The following is a 19,335-nucleotide window of genomic DNA, read 5'->3' as shown; positions in this document are numbered from 1 at the left end:
CGACGGACTAGGAGAACGATAAATAAGAGAGCCCCTTAGAGTGAAGTGAGGTGAGAACTGTATACTAAAGTCCAGTGCCTCACACTCACCCCACACAGCAGAGGCCTCACCATGTAGCACCCAGCCCTCCCTATACAAAATAGCCAGGCCGCCCCCTCTGCCAGCTAGACGGTCCACGCGATGAAGCTTATAGCCAGAAGGTGTTACCAATGCCACAATGGGATTGGAGGAAGTGTCCAACCAAGTGTCAGTGACAAACAGCAAATCCAGGGAGTTATCGGTGACCAAGTCAAACACATCCATATAGTGCTTCCTTAAAGATCTAGCATTAATCAGGGCAGCGCTGATACGCAAGGCCTTTTTAGCTTCATTAGGCAGATAACCAGGGGGCATGGCAGACGTCAGTGTAAACCCACAATCTAAGCAAACATAATCCGACTGAGAGAACATATGGAAACCTCCATGTGAAGGACAAGGAGGAGGCCGGAGTGCTTTCAATAACTCACCAGAAAACCGCAGTGAATTAGCAGCAAAGGGCCCAACTCGGACAGCATAACTGGCCCTGGCCGCTGACTTGGTGCAGACGGGCTTGCTGTAGGCGCGCGACCGGTGCGTCCGAGTAGAGGCCATTAAGTAGCGTTACCTGAGGCCGGCATGCAGCGACTAGAGCGCTGACCGCAGATGGCAAACGGCACAACAAAATGGCCGCTGAGACCGAAACTGGCCTCAGAAAAAGTGCGAGTGCAGAAGAAAAACGAAGTGTAACACACTCCGAACGCAGGAGAGCAAGTAAAAGTACACAGTACACAATTTATAGAGCCCCCCAATAAATTCCCCAATCGCGAGTCAGGTCAAAAAAGTTAAAAATATTTATATTTTCAAAAGCAGATTCCCAATACACAATGTGCAGAGCCCCCCAATTAATTCCCAGATCGCAAATCAAGTAAATACAAAAGGATTAAAGCTCAATTGTATTTTTTAAAAAGCAGAGCAGTAAAAGTGGACCTTATCAAAGCGCTGCACGCCCAAGCACAGCCCGTTAAGTAGCGTTACCTGAGGGCGGTGTGCAGCGACTACTTACCTTCTGTAACGTCTTACCTGGTAGAGACAGGATCTAGCCGCTGATTCCTTATCTTAGAATCCTCCCCAGGCGCCAGACTGGATTCTGCATTTTTTTCAGCAGTACCTTTGCGCGTCGGTAGAGGACGTTAAGTTATTCCGTCCGTAGCGACGTCTCTGAATGTGACGTCAATAGAGTCCTATAAGCCCTCCTCTGACGTGCTGGCACCAGTTTTTGTGACTATTTTTGCGCTAACAACGTAGTCCCACCTAAAGAACCAGTCACTGGAAGTACAGATTGAAAGAACTGTAGTAGTATGCAAAGAGGGGATCTTGGAGACAACAGGGCCCTAGGTTTGCAGAGCGGGGAGGATGGGTGGGTCAATAAAGAATCCGCAGCTAGATCCTGCCTCTACCAGATAAGGAGTTACCAAAGGTAAGCAACTTGTCCCTCTGATCGAGACATCTAGCTGCATATTCCTGATCTTAAAATCAGATACCCAAGCAAAAACATCCTCAGAGGAGGGGGTGCAAACTGACCTCACCAAAGATAACCAAATAGGAGAAGCCTGTCCAAGATAGCAAGGGGACAGACCATCCGAAAATGATAGGTGAAGCAGATGCTCACTGAAAGGATGGATCTCCAAGAAGAACTATGAAAAGGCCAAAGGGAGTAGAAAGCTACAAGAGAGTAAGAAACACGGTATAGAACAATAATAAGAGGCAGCCCCAAAGGAGGGTTGGCAACTTAAGATTGGGGAAATCAAGTGACCAAGGACAACAGTCCACAGAGTCCAAGCTCAAAACCAATTGAAGGATTATACACAGAGTGCTCAGCCACAGTAACATAACAAATAACAGAAAAGAGTAAAATGAAGGCCGAAGAGCACTGCTAAGAAAACAACACTAATCGTAAGGAAACCGCTCTTACATACAGAACCTCGGAAACGTAAATAGGGCATCATCTGAAAATATGAAACAGCCAAGGACAACCAAGAAGGTTGAAGCAGGTCACAAGAAAGGTGTAGGAAAAATGCAGCGATGTACACCGTATAGAAGGCCAGACGATCATATGTGCAAAACACACACACATATACCTGAAGTAAAGACATCTACAAGAAATCCTATTAAGAGATATGTATATACATGCAGAGACATCCTTTGATAAATGTATACAAGAATAAAGATGCCTTTAAAAAATATAGAAATTCCCACAGGGACACAAGTCATACAGGGAACAGCAAAAGTATATCCACTCCTCTAAAGGTAGCCCACATCCTTGCCAGTGAGCGGGAGGACGAGAAGTGGAAGAACGAGGGACACTCCAAGAATAGAGGTAACCAAGGAAGGACAGAGATAATACACCCTACTGTCACAGAAGAGGATACAACAGCAACTAAGGTGGAAGTAGAAAAACAAAGCTGAGAAACCACAACATAATGCTACGTAAGAGTAGGAAGTGGAAGACATTGCCCACTACAGGAAAACAAAGGCAAACATCCAAGAACCAATGTCACCGACTGAAGAAAGATACCAGCAGGCGGTAGCAGGAGAAGCAAAGAATAAGCAGCATGTCAAAAGTCCACAATGAAAGGGAAGAAGAAGAAAAAAAAGAAGACCGCCAGAAGAAACGAAGGGCGGGCGGAGTCTAAGGACAACAAATAGTTGATTGTGACAATCGCACACTGACCAATTTAGGGAAGCAGGGGAAACAGGTAAGTAAACTGACCAACGCTTCATGGAAACTTGAGGAAAGATTGAATATGCCCCAAGAAGTAGTAATGAAATACCCCAACAAGAAGAGGGGGGTTAAGTGGAGCCCCTACCATAGAAAAAAGGAGGGGCGGGGTGGAGGGAGAAAGAAACCAGGAGAAAGGGAAACACAGCCTCTTGAAAAAGGAGGATACTAGACAAGTATCAAACAATCAAGGGGACTGGCGTGCCAGGTGAAGACAACTGAAAGAACAGCAAACACAAGGGCTACCCCACGGTGCGATGGTAGACATGTATAAACCCCCCCACAGAGGCAAAATCAGCATCCATACCCCTAGCAGGTAGGTACAACTCCAAAAGGTAAAAAGACATACAAGAACACGGGAGTAAGATAAAGGAGAAAAGAGCCCACACAAGAAAACAGTGCACAGGTGCAAAACGAAATACGGCAACAAGATGCAGATACCAAAAGGGCATTAGAAAGGTGGAGTTGTGGAACCCAGGCCCGAGTCAAGAGACATAATATGAGTAGGAGAAAATCCGTGTGTTCCACAGAGTAAAACGGGACGAAGAGAAGGTCTACACCAAAGAGGGTTGAAGGGCGGATTAAAAGTTAACCAGGCCAAGAGTGTGCCTGCCTGCAGTACCAGTGTCACCCATATAGATGTGTTATATGGTCCTTACGGTATTATAGGATTCTTAGGGACATTGTCGACATTGCTATGTTAGCATGAGCTTTGCTGCCATTATGCTGCTTTTTCACACGTTACTACATGACTGTTTATTGCAAGACTCTGTTTGTGCCTTTCCCATGAGAACTGGCTGCTTTTGCGTTCTCTTACTTTCCTGGAGTTTAGTCTGAACACCATGTGCAAGGTCGATCAACAATGCCCCTTGTTATTCTGTTCTGGTCAGTCCCTAGCACCTAGACATAACATACTACATACAGCTGCAGTCCTGTGGACTCGTGCTTTAATATTACATTGATGCATGTTGTTTTAACACACTTGGAGAAAGCAGTTCCATGGAGAAAAGCTCTGCTGTTCCTATGATGTAAACTTCACATCCAGGCTTTAAGGTATGGGGTCTGCTGTCAAAGGCCAGAGATTGTCCTTTTTATAAAATAATATTCTAGTCAAGGGGAGGGTGGTCAGGCCTATAGGCCCTTATTTCCACAATCGTTATATAAAATGATTTCGCTCTTTGTATTCTATGGAATTGTAACAATGCTAACTGTGCTGAGATTATGCATTTTGCTGCTAGTAGTGGCACGTACACTGTATTGTAGACCACGATAGTTAAAACAAACTAACTATTTCAGTGACTCTGCCTATACTCATTGTGGACAAGTACGAGTGAGTGAGCGAAAGAGTACGTCTTGTTCCTGCGATTCCCGAGAGAGTAGGGAGTGACGTGTTCTGGGTTGTATAATTATTTGTAGCTCTGTGATATTTGGAGGAGAATGAATGAGACATTATAGTCGGTTTGGGATTTTGGGTACTAATGTGGTAGGTTGGTACACCCCTATTAACGGAGGTCCTGTTTTCCTGCGCATAGTTCTGTGTATGTGCAGAATCCCTGCAACAAAGGGGGCAGAGAAAAGAGGAAATCGCGTCCTCATAAGGGATACTAAGTGCATGGACAGCCTATAAAATGCCTCCAAGGCATTACAAAAGAAGGTCCCCGAAAACGGAGAACAAGGCTACTGTGCATTCGCACAACATAACAGAAAACTCAGTGTAAGTATCGGGTAGGAAAAATCAAGTGGCAGAAAGAAGCTGTGAGAACAGACTCCCACAAGACATCAAAGTAAGAAGTGTTCCAGGTGGCTGGAAACTAAACTGGTCACTGACAGCATAATTGAGAAGAAAAGTACCTGCAGAAACACCACGCCGGGTGTAACCTGGAAGGGAGAGAGTTCACCGCCCAAATAGACTGACAAGATTCAAAACAAGGGGAAACCAACTGTCCCTGACAACTCTAGTACAACGAATAGTTAAGACTATGCACCACCATGACTATATCTGAACTGGCATAAGGTATGCACACCAAAAAGGGAGGTGCCAGCAAAAGGTATGGCAATTAAAGTAGTTTTCACAGCCTCTGAAAACCTGGAAGTACGCATCCATGCATGCTGACCTAGAGCTATGGAAGAGGCCATAGTCCGACCAACAGAATCAGTGGTATCCATACCACTGCGGATGCTAAGAGTGGCAGCTTGTTGCAGATCACGTACTACGTAAACAAGAGCTTTCTGGGCTTCCTCCGGAAGGGAGGGCAAGAGGCATTCCACTGAGTCTCACAAGGCATAGGAGAAGCGGGTGAGGACACAAGTATTCATAGAGCGCAGGGAGTGCTGGAAGAAGAAAAAATAAGCCTACCACAAGCATAGAATTATCTGGCCTCTCTCTCCGGAGGAACAGGAGGGAGTACATTAATATTTTGGGTGGCCAAAGCAGCCTGAACCACAAAGCTCCCAGTAGAGGGATATCTAAGAAGACAGGAGGGATCCCCCGGAGATGGGCAATGCCTGTGAGAAATAGAGCGATCCACAGGGAGCCCTCTTTCAGGTTTAGCCCAAGCATCCAGTAGGATATTGAAAAGACAGTCACTATAGGGAAGTAAAGACTCAACATTAAACTGGTCAGGATGTAAAAAGCCAGTTTAAGAGTCTGTTGACAATTCCACAGAGGGGAGTTGTGAATCCAATACGACTGTAAATCGATTGAGCATGTTCAACAGAGCGGAACTCGCCTCCGTAACCAAACCAAGAGACAGGAGGCTGGAGAATATATCATGACACTGGCATCACCCAAGTCAAGTAACCAGTTAGACTGCATAGTGGGTGGAGCCATCTCCAAAATGGGAGGGGGACACACCACACCGTCTGTAGTACCTTCACAACCATGGTCCTCACAAATAAAAAATAGAGGAAGGGAGTCTAAGACGGACGACTCCATCGGTGCAGCATCCAACACCGTAACCAAAGCCGGTTGACGTTCAGAAGGGGACGCCTCCACATCAGAAGGAGCGTCGATTAACACAGACGGCCCCACTATTGGGGCCAGCAGATAAGAGCCCAACACCAACATCGGAGTAGACAGACCAGAAGCAAAAGCCAAAAGGTAGGAGCCTCGATGGGCTGTACACTGGCATCACTAAGGTGTCCGACACAGACGGCTGGCCCGAAGTGGGGGAGAACTCACTGGCGAGGGTCACAGTTATGAACTCATACATTTCTGTGAGTGCTGAGGGCCCCTCTAGAGGGAGGTGACTATCCAAGATTAGAATGAAGAGTGTGAGAATATGGCCTCATCTGGGTCAAAGACACCCCAGGATAGGTGGGAGACGCTGGGTGAACCCATGCCCAACACTTCGACAGAAGAGTGGGGACCAGTAGTAGGTGACGAAGGCAGGCGACAATGTGACTTAGACTGCCGAGACTTACATTCGGATATCGAAGGAGAATGACGCCCACGGGAACGGCTCCTAGTGAAGATGCGCAGTTAGTCTGTAGAGCACGTAGGGGATGAAGTACAACAAGACTGATGACTGTAACATCAAGAGCAAAGAACTTCATGCGACAGGAGCTGCATTAGTCTGAGTCATGGTGCTCACTCGAGTACCACAGGCAAACCGAGATAGGGGGCTGTGGCAGACATTTGCCGTCCACAGGACTCACAAGGCTTGAACCCCAAGGACATTGAAATAGGTCGCTATGGTGTAGCTCGACGCCCTCTACCAACATGCAGATGTACTGCTGAAAGAAATTCTGGATCCATTCTGTTGCCTTTGGAGGATTCTAAGATAAGGAATCTGCAGCGAGATGTCTCTATCAGATAATTTATTCCTTATAAGCAATCAGATAACCGCAGGAGAACTTCATCTTGTAGAACAAAAAATACAAAACTAGTCAATGCGGCTCACACCATCCAACAATTCACAAGGTGTAACACCACAACATGCTATAGATCACATCATACCCCGTCACATGGCACCATGCCACACATCACGCTGAACAACCTAGAATACCATGACATCCATAACCACATCACACTGGATAACCATGTTACACTGCATTACACTGTACGATACCATACCACAAAACATCACAGCCCACAGATTTTGGGACCACTGGGACAGCCAGTAAACTAGCAGACTAGACTATGAGGTTCAAATGTTGCATACAATCTCAACACACACAACAACAGTGAGTGCCAAAAAGAATCTGAAGACACAGGCTAGCACATCACAATCAAAATATAAAACCAATGGCAAAGTGCGCTCTCTTATTGCCTTTTCTGGCATGTGTTTGCATTTAGACCAGTCTCCTCCCTCAAGATAGCCGTCAGATGGACACAGAGCATACAGAGAACATTAGTGAGAACACAGTCTTCAATGAAAACAAACAGTGAAATACCCAATAATCTAGAGATGGGCCAGCACAAATAAAGAAGGTTGAACATGCAGGCGGGCTGTGGGTCACAAGCCTAACCACCTGTGAGAGCATTCTTAAGCAGGATCAAACTGTCATTAGATTCACAAAAATCTAACTGCTCAAAGAGGCAGCTGAAAAAGGAGAACAATGCAGAATACAAAAAACAGAGTGGAACACAAAACTTAGATAGGATAAAAGATATTCACTGACTCAATTAATTCTCAGTTTCACTGGATTGCTTTCATTATTTTGCCTCCAGGCATGAAGGCAAACAGGGAGATTCCAGTAAGAGAGATACTAACATGGCTTTGTGAAAGCTACTTTTCTGAAGGACTTTCCCCTTTAGTAGGAGAGTAGACCTCTGCTGTCAAGGATCAGGCAATATCTTCCAGAGAAATGTCATAATATGAATAATAGCTCCAGCGCGGATGTCCAGTTTAGCCAATCCAGGTTGAAGAACATTTATGGTTAGGCTTGCTAGACACAGAAGGATCTCCTTGCTTTGGAATGACTCCACATTTGGAGGACTGAAAAGACTGGGATGCAATAAAGACAAACTATTGTTTGTGGTAACTCTTTATATCCTATGTCTTTCAGTTTCTTAAGCCACATGGCCCTCTCACCTTCCTATTATTTCCATCTTAGCCATAAAAAATAGTTCTGAAGAGGCAGAGGAGAGGGCTGCAGTGCATTAAGAATGTAAAGTGACAAAATAGGCAAAGCCTGAAAGTGGTTGGGGTCTCCCACTTCCACCCTTGTGCAGCTTTATTATGAAGCTCCTTAAGTGCTAGTAATGAGAGCATATGCTCTCTAGAATCAGTCTTCGGAAAGAGTTTGTATGCTGGAAGTACTAGGAATACAGAATTATCTGCATGAGTAACTGGTTCTTAATCACTCGTCAACTCAGTAACCACTATTTCCTTCCAAATATCCAGCCACAGTTTCACAGAGCCTAGCCTGAAATGGGATAAACTATCCTTGTCTGTGCCTTTTAGACACAATAGATGGAAAAATATTCTTTTGTGGAAAGGACTAAAGCTGTTGTACCAAAGGCCATCTAGGGTCTTGGTTTCAGCGCTTCACTTTGCTTTGGCAATGCCCCTCTTATTTTCCAGATAAAGTCAGTGGAAGGACCTGCATGTGCAACAATGTCAGGTTTCAGAACAGAGGATCCTGAAGCTTCTCCTTGGGAATGTCTGGTGCCATGTAAGTTCACCCCCCCCAAAAAAAACACACACAGCACTATGGACACTGGAACTTGGTAAAGAAATCTTTTAAATAAAGAATCGCTCCACAGTGGTAGTCTTAGTAAAAGCAGAGGCCAGAACAAGTGTCAAACAACCTGTTCTAACTGTGTCCCCATTACACCCAGCCCACAACTTTCCTAAAACACTCTTTTAACGGGTGACACCATATTCAGGCAACTCCTTTAGAGTACAACCTAAGCACAGGGTATCCAGAAACCAAGGTTCCAGCACTCAAGAGATTTGCATCACAAGATATTTCTGTGAGACATGTTTTATAATAGCATATCACCCTAAAAAATGATGGTTGAATCCTCTGAACCCATAGCTCCTTGAGTGGAGGAACAAAGCCTTCCTTCAGTCCCTTCCTACAGTTACAAGGTTTGACAGGGAACCAAACAATATAACATTTCCAAGGCTGGGTCTCTCTTTTAGGAACAAGCCCATTTAGGCACGCATAGTTGTCAATGCAAAGTATGGTCCAGAAGTGACCACTAGCCGTTCATTTGTGGGCTTCAAAAATCCCCATCATTCTTTCTAGAACTAGATTCCTTTCACATTGTATCAATGCAGTTGCCTCTTTAGTAGCCCTTTTCAGCATCTGCTTGGTACTAGGAATCCCCCAGTTGCAGTCTTTAGCTAGCCGACATACTGTAAAGTTATAAGACACAGTGAAAATGGGATATAGCTGCACTACCTGTAGGTCGCCCTAGCATTTTCCTTTAGCAATACCAGGGCAACCCCACTATTTATACCAGGGTTCACTAAGGATGGTCCCTGGTACTAGGCTGTCTTTGCACCGTAGGACTTCTCCTGGTGCACGCTCCGACGATCCTCCACCCGATTGTTAAGGAAACTAGTCATTGTATAAAATGAAAGCCGCTTTAGGGGGGATTCTCTGGGCTTAAAGCATTTCATCATACGTTTTTAAGGCCAACAGTGTAGGTCTTTAACCTGAGACACTCCATATGTGCAATCTACCACATCAAACACCGTGACATGAAAGAGAAGTACAGGAGTATGAACCAAATGTGTGGAACTTAGACACAGAAGACAGTGCCTCTGGAAAACAGATGGTGGAATCTGAATCTCCCATGTCCTGCAGTCCTTGAAACCTGCCTGGTGTGGTATAGAGTGGAAGACCATGCATACTTGCAGTGGAAAGCCGCAGAGCAAGGGAGGAACCTCCCCCAAGAGACACTAAAAAAGAAAACTATGTGGATTATCTCTAAAGAAACATCTCTCTAGTCTACACAGTGTAGAAAAGTCTCTGATGCAGTGATTCCGAGCATGCATGAAAAGGGCTAGCACATGTGTTTTGGTGCAATTGTACATTCACTGTGTTTTCTTCTTGCTTGCTCTGCCATGTTCACTAAAACTGCGACATAAGTGACTGGGCTTTACATGTGGAGGATTAAGTAATGGAGTGATCCATCTTAATACAGGAATTACCAAGATGCAAGAAAGTTTACAAATCCATGATATTGAGTAGTGCACCGCACCACAGGGCAGAGGCACTCAAACCAAACATATCTTTTGCAATGCATCTGACAACTTGATACTTCTTTTAAATAATTGTTTAATGAAGAGGAAAGAGAGTCCATGCCTGAAAGAAGCCATGTCCCAATAAAAAGTTCTTTGAACCGGACGACCCTTTTTGAAAGGAGGAGAAAGCAGATCAATTATTGAGGTGGTTCCCGGCCTGCCGCACCATTTTCTGCCCATTTGCTGGGCATACCTTGTCCATGATTATGTGTATTGCATCCTGTGTAAATCTGTGGGCAAGTGTGCTTTCTAGATCGCCAGTCCTTCCAATACATGCGGCAGCTTCCCACCAGCCATCATCGGTCTTCATCACCTCAAGGCCAAAATCCACCACCACCAGAACTGATAATCGGAGCTTGAAATCAATAATTAATGGAGGGGGCTCAGCGGCAGCAGAATCAGAGTGAACCATGCTGACAAAGTTGGGGGGATGGGAGGAGCCAGCAAGCCAGGCATTAACTGATGTTGCCACCTTTAAGTGTTTTACAAGTCACAGGCCCCAGCTTGGTCATAAAAGTCTTCTCCCTCCACTGAGCATGAAAATCTTCCGAGATCTTGAATTCAGCCTAAAAGGGAGAGAAAAGATGAATATAAATGTCTGAACCACAAATTAATACATCTATACCATGCTCACGTTTTGGTTAACTTTGCATTACTTTCAGTTCCACATTAAGGAAAGGCAGAATACCGAATGTTCTTATAGGCAAGTCTGTATTGACATAACTGGAATGTACAGAAGACATAGCGTAGCAGGAAGTGATCTAGAGCAAATAATGGGAGTGTGAATTTGTGGGATGAGAAATAAATAGGATGGATGTCAAGATTACCTGTAGTTTTTCGAAAACTTTCTTTTTTGGTTTCAGCTCCTCATCTGGTTGGCCATTCTCGTATCCTTCCACAAAAACACGTTCTCCAGGGGCAGAGCCTTCCGGGGGATCCAATGGCTCTACTTGCCTGTTTTCCCCATTGCTATGAAACAACATATGTAGTAGTGAGAGAACCGCTAATATACGGAGGGATTTGTAACATAATAGGACGCAAAGGAGGAAAAAAGAGAAGTTGGACGTTTGAAAGAACATGAACAGCTCTAATGAGCAAAGGCGAGCACAAGGATCAGACCTCCAGAAAACCACCAGGAGCCTTTGCCTCGGGCAATAAACCCAGCAGATATAAATTGGGAGAAGAATAACACGATACCATGGCATTATTAATGAGGATTTAGATTACTCTGATAAATCAATCAGGCTTGGCTTCCTAATCCCAAACGAAGACCCATCCCCAAACCAATGGCACTTACGTCGAGGCACACAGCAGCATCGCCTGGGATTCCACCCCACGCATCTTTTGGGGTTTGAGGTTGCACAACAAAACCACCATCCTGTCCTGGAGCTGCTCAGCAGGGACATATTGGACAAGACCACTAACTACTGTGCGTGGCTGTACCTCTCCCACGTCTATTGTCTCCACATACAGGCTGTCCGCATCAGGGTGCTATCAAAAGAAGAAATAGTTGGAGCCAACAGTTGTTAGAACACCTGTAGCATTTAAAATGGCCCCCAATTACCATCAGTGTACACTGCTAATGTTTCACTGTTTTTTTATTATACGATTACAAACCCTGGGAAAGGATATTGTCAATAGATGCATCCATACCTTCCCAACATTAATCACTTTTCCTACACGAAGATCCAGGCGTGATGGCTCTGCATCTTCAGGATTTGAGTTTTTGCTGGGTGCCTTCATGGCAGGCTCTATACAAGGAGAAAATCAAAATGGTATTACTCAGACCTTTTAAAGTCCAGACATTCAGAGTATAAGAGAGTGCTGGCTGTAAAAATCCTGGCAGTGCAAATTTTTACCCAAGAGATAAAGTCCAGGAACAGAGTTCAGGAATTAGCCAAAACAGTGCAAAGAGCACCATAGACTCTAGCCAAAGGGGCTCAAGGGCAACCATATCGTATAAGTACTAAACAGAGATACTCACACAGAACCATAGACTCAAGCGGAGTACAAGGGGGCTTACGTGAACACAGTATCCAATCTCTAATTCTAGTGTTTCACAAAGAATCATAGTATACAGACCCTAAACAGAAGACCTCCTGGAGAACAACATTTTAGGTGTTGGCCATAAAGAGATAAAGAACCATAAATGCCATGCCCTGGGAAGTGGGAGCACATGAGGAACAATGGAGTCCAGTCACTGGGATGAAGGGCTCGCAAAGAAGCACACAGTCCAGGCATTGGGCAGAGAGTAAATTACAACACTGACACCCGTAGGTAGCACCTTGAAGCCCAGACACTGAGCACATGGCTCACAGATACCCATGGACTCCAGGCAAAGGCCAGAGATCATCACAAGGAACCAGTACAGGTACAAGGCACAGAGGTTCCCAAAGGTCAAGCAGTGGGAAGAGGGCCTCATGCAGTGAAGGACCTCTTGCAGTTGACATGGATGTTGCCCCAACTCCTTTAAGGGGCACTGTGAAGAAATTATATTGCACTCCAATTGAGAGGAGAGAGGTGTTCTGATCAAACAACCTCACCTGTCCCTTCTGCCTACTCATGTTCACTCAGAAAGGACCACAGGCCAGGCAATGGATAGAGTGGCCTGTGGGAACAAGGTACTGGCAAAGTAGCCCACTGAAAGAACAAATTTATAGCACTGAGCTGGGCAACACTGAAAACTGCAAGATAAAGCACATATTACTAATGGCCACACTGGAAATCAATCAAGTAGTTACTTTTCTGATGGAGATATCCAACTGCAGATTTCTCACCTTGTGAATTCACCAAAGAGGCACGCTGAATAAGGAGAATTCGAACAGCAATTGCCACACATGTTGATAAGTGGAATCATGCAGCACCAGACCCAGTCCATCCCACCTCGGATGTGACGGTGGGGCCCCTACATTTGCGTTACCTCTGTGTGCTGACATCAGTTCTTTTCTTCTGACGAAGATCCGGAGCTCCTTCGAATCAGGTCAATCTGACAGAATCTCTTTCGGACAAAATGCATCATGTGTGCAAGGGGTGTCCCCTCTAACAGCCACAAGGTTTAACCCTTGCATGGACTGCAATCAGTCAGATGTCTTTAACAGACACACACAATGTCGGTCTCTGTTCCAGGCACAACTTGATATTGTACGGCTGCCGTGCAAAGATACAAGATGCCCATCCGCTAAGCTAAACTTGACAATGCAGAACATCGTAGAAAGCTGAAGAAGCCTAGGCAACGCTGGCTGATATAGTTTGATCTGGCATTTGAAGATCCCGCCAGGTGCTGGGTGACCAGGGAGATGCGAGGGTTCAGCCACTTCCAGAGATTTAGAGCCTCCTGGCACCCTGTTTATTGCAGTGTCACATGACGGTTGTGTTGTCTGTGAGCACTTGTACCAATTACCCTTTGATGATACGAAGGAAAGCCTTCAGTGCCAAGCGAATCACCCATATCTCCAACCAGTTGATGTGGAGACGGTTTTCAGCTGGAGACCACAGTCTTCTGATATCTCCCTTTCTCAGATGACCTCCCCAACCCAGTAATGATTTATCTGTCATGACCATTAATCCTTGGGGGAGAAGGGTCTACCACTGGTCTTACTGAGTTCTAGCAGCCACCACTACAGATCTTTTGCAGTCTCTTTTGACATCTGGATGGAATCAGAGAGGTTCTCTAGGTGCCGAGCCCAGTGAGGTTTCGGATACCCCTTCAACACCCGCACTAGCAAGGTACAAGAGGCCAAGAAGCCCTCGACTCTGAGGCGGGGGGTTGAAATCTCCAGATTCCTAGTGCAATATACAATACAATCTGAAGCACTATGTTCAAACACGGAGTAGAACAACAACTTCATCAACAGTTCACCATGCCGTTTCTTGGGCTTAATGTTTCCAAATCCATTGCACTGATGCCTTCTGGGCCTGGTACTTAAGCCAAATTAAAAAAAATAACATGGATGGTCAAATCTAGGTTAGAGGCATTTAGACCCTGCTCCTCTCAAAGAGTCTACAAAGTTTCCTGCAAATCTTACCACCTCAAACCAGTTAAGAGAATTTCCACTCTGTCTGTTTTATTACATCATGATGAGTAGTCACGTGGAATATGAAGCTACCATTAAATTCTAAGAAGTCCCACCGTGCCAACTTTAAGCTGTGTCCCCCTTCTGATTGACACATAAGTCCACTACACACAAGGGATCTAGAAACTGGCCCAGGGCATACAAAAAGCTCTACAAGAACGTACAGGATCACTTCTTCAAGGCCAACAACAGAATACATGTTACAAATCCATTCCGCCTCACATCAATTTATGGCATTCATCGTAGGCATCTCAGCTCTAGAATGGGTACTGATCACTGAGAACCAGATGATCAAGTCTTACTCTGTTTCAGTACATCTGGGTAAGCCGCACTGATGAGTTTTTTCATCTCAGGGGTTTTGAACTTCTCTCTTATCGGGTCCAACAGCTTGTTCAGGGCGACTTCGAGCGAGGACTTCAGATCCCCAGGATGCACAACCTGTGATCAACGAGATAAAGAATGATGGAAATTAATCAAATACCAAACAACTAATATAGGATGCACAAGAGGAAATACGGCACATATTAAAATGCAAGCAACAGAGAGCACAAGTCCAATGCATCAAGAACAGAACCTGGACAAACCAATGACATGCTGAAACATATGGGAGGACTTGGGCATGATAAAGCATGGAGCACAACCCTGGCAGACCAAGGACAGTCAGTGATATGCATGTCGTTCATATTATGGTATAGATTTACCTGCTCAGCAAAGTCTTTTTCTAGCTCTTCATAGTTGATATAGGTCTTATTTCCTCCCCATTTTTCATCTCGCAAAACGACAAACTCTGGAAGACGAGAGTATGACGTTAAGGTCGCAGGTTGTGCTAGAAGATGCTAGAAGATACTCCATTTCACAGCAGCACATGATTGCTAAATTTAACCCCATCCACAAACAAGGTGATTCTGTGATGGAATGTTCTACAACCACACGAAATACATCATCGTCCCCACCCAGCGAAGTCAAACAGCACAACAGATCTGTATTTACATTGTAAAATAATATACAGAGAGGAGATTCAAAATGTTCTCATAGCAAAAACCAAAAGATCAGGGACATTAGCATCCCCACCCCTTCCCACTTTGATTAAATACAGCAGGAAGAGAAGCCCTATACAAAGCTTATGTTTCTGAAAGAAAATCACATACTCTCCATTCAAAAGAGCACATGTGTATGGAAGAACAACCCATGCCCTACTCACCGGCTTTAAGTGGAAAGAGAACATGTTTTATGAATGACAGCACACCATTGTTCTCCACATTTCCAGGCTCACAGAATGCCTTCTTCAGCTTCTTTTTCACATCCTCCTTTTCGTCTAGGAGATCAATCTTTGAATCCTGCTCTCGATCAGAAAGGAAGCAGCACCTTAAGAATAATCAGCGAAGCAGAGATTTATCTGCAACAAGACCCTCCCAAGCACCAAATGCACCAGACAGAAATCCTTAAACCACCTCGTCAAATTATATCCCATACCATTTAAAAGTGACTTAAAGGCACAGTATTCAAGGACGGAATTTGTCTAACTATGCCCGACAACAGAAAAAAGATTAGCGCAAGGCCTTTGGTACACAACTGGAAACATTAGCATATGGACAAAAGCCTTGTACTAGAGGATAGCCACTATGCATTACACCAGCCATAACTGGACATATAACCACACCCCATCACAAGGTTCCATCCATCAGAGAGAAAAGGACAATGCATCCTGTTACTGAATAACCAACCCAGAGATAGACAAGCATCCTGTATCTTTTTTGCTGTGGAAACAGACTGAAGTGCACAGTCATAAATATCTGGGCCTGCTATATTACCCAAGTAAAAAATTACGAAATAGGTCAAATCAGGGGCCCTTAGAACCATTGTTGAAAAACTGAACATGAGGTGGGAACCAGTCCCAGAAATGCAACTTGATCACATCAATCCAGAACCCTACAAACTGGATTCTCAAAGAAGCACAATTTTGCCCATCCCTCCCGCCGTCTTATAGCCTTCTCCCTCTAAACACCCCCCCACCCAATAACTCAATTCAGTACGCACCTCTTCAGAGGAGCTCATTTTTGTCCCAGTGAGCCCTGGTACCATAGGATTCATCAGGTGAATTCGTTTAGCATAGCCCAGCGACGGCAGACACTGTGGGACAGAATTAAAACGGTGAGAGGTTCCTTCGACTGACGGTATGAGTAAACCTACCCTGGTGAGGAGTTGAAACTGGCTGTGAGCTAGCTATAATCAGCATGTTTGTTAGTAATCTTCCATTTTGACAGTAAGAGTAGTTGTCAAGGGATCTTCTGAGAATATGGAGTGTCACATTAACATTCATATTTCAAATTGTTTGATAGATCCTTATTTATGAACTGGGTGAGGAGAAATATATGTTCTCCCATAATGTAATCCAGTGCCTTCTTATGTAAATACTGTTTCTGTGACAAAATCTGTACTTTTCCCATTTCAGCAATAGCACAAAAGCAACAAGCTTTCCCTCCGAGTAATGCATTAAAGCAACACCAAAGCAAATTTACAGTCAAGAAACCATTCAGTAAAATTCCCTAACCAATTTAGTAAATATTAGTAAAAGAGTGAAACGAAAAATTGTATAAGGGGATCTGGAGACACAGAGGTTTGATGAGAATGTCAAAAAGCGCCTACAAGAACAATCAGGGTGTCCAAGGCAATATTAGTCAATGTATATTATTAAAAGTGGTCACTGGAGCCTACTAGAAACACATGGAGAGCAGTTACCAGCATGCTGTTCAGACTCTTCCTCTATAGTGCCTTCGTTTGTCTAGGATTTCCCCGTGGAGGAGCCAACCTGGCAGAGCTGAAACTCACATCAAAGAAGGCAGGTTGACAGTAGGACTGTGTTTTACTATAAACACAGAATCTTCCAAAGTTGTTGCCTGTATCAAGGTGTGGCCATTTGATGTATGCTACTCTCACCATCCCCTCACTTAAGACTAATGGATCTTTTATCATTTGCCTCCTCATCTTCCTGCCATTGATCCTCCAGCCAGGCAGCAGCCACCAAATGCTCTTTATTCTTCTAGTGAGCCATGAAGGGGGTCATTTACACTAATACCAGGTCACCTCTGGAAGGAAGGAAGGCTGCAGACATGGATAATTACTATTTAAGCCATATTTGAAACATTCACCAAACATGCATGTTCACAAATAAATGAGATTTTTGATAAAAATGTGAATGTAGCAGATGTTTTATGTTGCCCTTCCCTAATTGACTTATGATTTAGTGACTTTAAACATTAGGTCTTGGTAAAACTGAAAGGATCTTTTAACTGTATACAGGAAATGCACTTTGAAAGTTTTTTACTCAAGAGACTTGCCAATTTCATATTTGGCAAGGTTCCCTTTTATACATTATGCACGGGCTTCAAGGTGCTACTTATGGGTGTCTTACTTTATGTTAAAATGTCGGCTTTACAACATATAAAATAGGAGTCATTGTGACGTGGTGACTGCAGCGTTTGGCTACTGTAATTCAGGCCTGCAATGATAGTCCTGAAATCAAGCAGTTAAAGTCGTACATGTGGATGGTGTTAGGATAAAGAGCATCCCACGTTTGACATCTGACACTAATGCCATTTGTGCCTTTTGCACCATATTATTGTGGTCTTTCTAGAGTCACACAGGCCAACTGAAATTATCCATGCAAGCCTATAGTTAGTGGTCACAGCACATGCGCTGGGAAGCATTTAGCAGCCTCTACGTGGCCTGAATCAAATCAGTCAACGTAATCCTGATTCACAATTGGGGGGGTGGGTGGGTTTCGGGGGTCTGGCAGGGGGCAGGCGAACAAAAAACTGATTTTCCTGCAATGACCATTAGTGTGTTTCTTTACTTTCTTGCACAATCCTGAAATTTTAAACACTGCATACTCTGGACTTGCTGTTCCCACTTCTAATCAAGTTTGATTGCCGCAGGCAAGCCTCTCTTTATACAACACATGGCCTCACTACTCCTTCACTTCATGTTGCTTTAAGCGCTATGGAGGAGCAGAACCAGAATTGATAGTAATTGCTCTGTCGGAGCAGCAGTAACCAGGATAGACTATCGTTTCTCTGAGCAATCAAATAGCCATGCACTCGTGTACATAAAATTAGCATTCTACCACCTGCCTTCACTGAAGGACATCCCTAGAAGTGGTCTCAAATGCACAACTTTTGTGCTCCTGGCTTTCAAGCCTCCTTTGATTCCGTTGTAGCCGCGTCTCATTCTTTTTTGTTTTTTAAACTGTTTTTATTAACGTAGAATCAGGCATTACGTTGGGACACATACATTGCAAATCTGACACATAGCGTTGAGATGTCAGGTGGCCAACCTTCCAAACATTCACAAGATCAGCGTGAGATATTACAATTACATATTTCACCTGCCCATGTGCTGTGTATATCTTTTTATCCAGGTTTCAAGTTCTAACTGGCCGGGAGCGAACCTCCCCTGACTCCACCTCTTCCCTGTATCCAAGTAGATGTTAGGTGATTGTTTGTCTCCTCCCTTGTCTCAAGTCCATAGTAGGTCAACCAAAGGGTCCAGATTTTCCTGAACTTATTCGGGCACTCTCTAGCTGTGTAAGTTACCCTTTCTGCCACGATATACAGGTCCATGCACAATCTCCATTCCTTGAGTGTGGGAAGACTTGGGGCCTCCCAATGACGGGCTATATCCCTTTTCACCACCTCTAGTCCTAGGTTACACAGCAGGAATTTATTACGGGGGAGATCTATTTCCGAGGGAGTACCTAGTAAGATGTTTTTAGCCTCTATAGTGAGTTGCGCCCCTAGAATTTCACTCAACTCCCCTAGTATCTGGGTCCAATAAATTATCTGTTGGCATTCCCAAAGTGTGTGCATGTATGTACCACGTTCTGTCTGACAGCGCAGGCAGTCAGGTGTCTAAGCCCTCCCCATAGCATGTAGGTGCGCCCTGTTGAAGTATACCATATGAAGGATTTTAATTGTATCAGACGGAGTTGAAGCCTAACTGCCACTTCCCTTAGGTGCATCAAGGCAACTTCCCAGTCTAGGTCTTCTAATGGTCCCATTGTGGTTTCCCATTTGGATGTGAGGAGTCTCAAATTATCAGGTATGTTGTTAATTCGGGTTTTATATGTCCATGATATGGCTTTACTAGTTAGTTCTTCCTATAGTAACCTACCCTCTAGGGTAGCAAATACAGGAATGTCTGTAGTATCTACCCCTTCCGCCCTCCATCCATGCTTCAGTTGTATATATTTGTATCTGTGGGTGTT

General features: G+C 44.5%; 1 protein-coding gene across 2 annotated transcripts in view; it reads right to left on the bottom strand.

Annotated features, from left to right (window-relative positions):
• Positions 1–10,016: 10,016 nt before the first annotated feature.
• The window catches only part of YARS1 (tyrosyl-tRNA synthetase 1), a 109,400-nt gene continuing 100,081 nt past the window's right edge, over positions 10,017–19,335 (bottom strand). For both annotated transcript variants that reach the window (XM_085648379.1, XM_085648380.1), the window contains exons 7-14: positions 16,110–16,202; positions 15,274–15,409; positions 14,774–14,859; positions 14,375–14,510; positions 11,653–11,750; positions 11,297–11,490; positions 10,827–10,968; positions 10,017–10,565 (exon numbers count right to left, since the gene is read on the bottom strand). In XM_085648379.1, coding sequence (XP_085504505.1) covers positions 10,455–10,565; positions 10,827–10,968; positions 11,297–11,490; positions 11,653–11,750; positions 14,375–14,510; positions 14,774–14,859; positions 15,274–15,409; positions 16,110–16,202 — 996 coding nt within the window. In that variant the 3' untranslated portion in view covers positions 10,017–10,454. The remainder of the gene's footprint in view (positions 10,566–10,826; positions 10,969–11,296; positions 11,491–11,652; positions 11,751–14,374; positions 14,511–14,773; positions 14,860–15,273; positions 15,410–16,109; positions 16,203–19,335) is intronic.

Source organism: Triturus cristatus, chromosome 3_2 (genome assembly GCF_964204655.1).
Source record: "Triturus cristatus chromosome 3_2, aTriCri1.1, whole genome shotgun sequence".
Classification (NCBI taxonomy): domain Eukaryota; kingdom Metazoa; phylum Chordata; class Amphibia; order Caudata; family Salamandridae; genus Triturus; species Triturus cristatus.
Note: the sequence above shows the minus strand (reverse complement) of the source record. Positions and strands in the feature narration are given on the sequence as shown.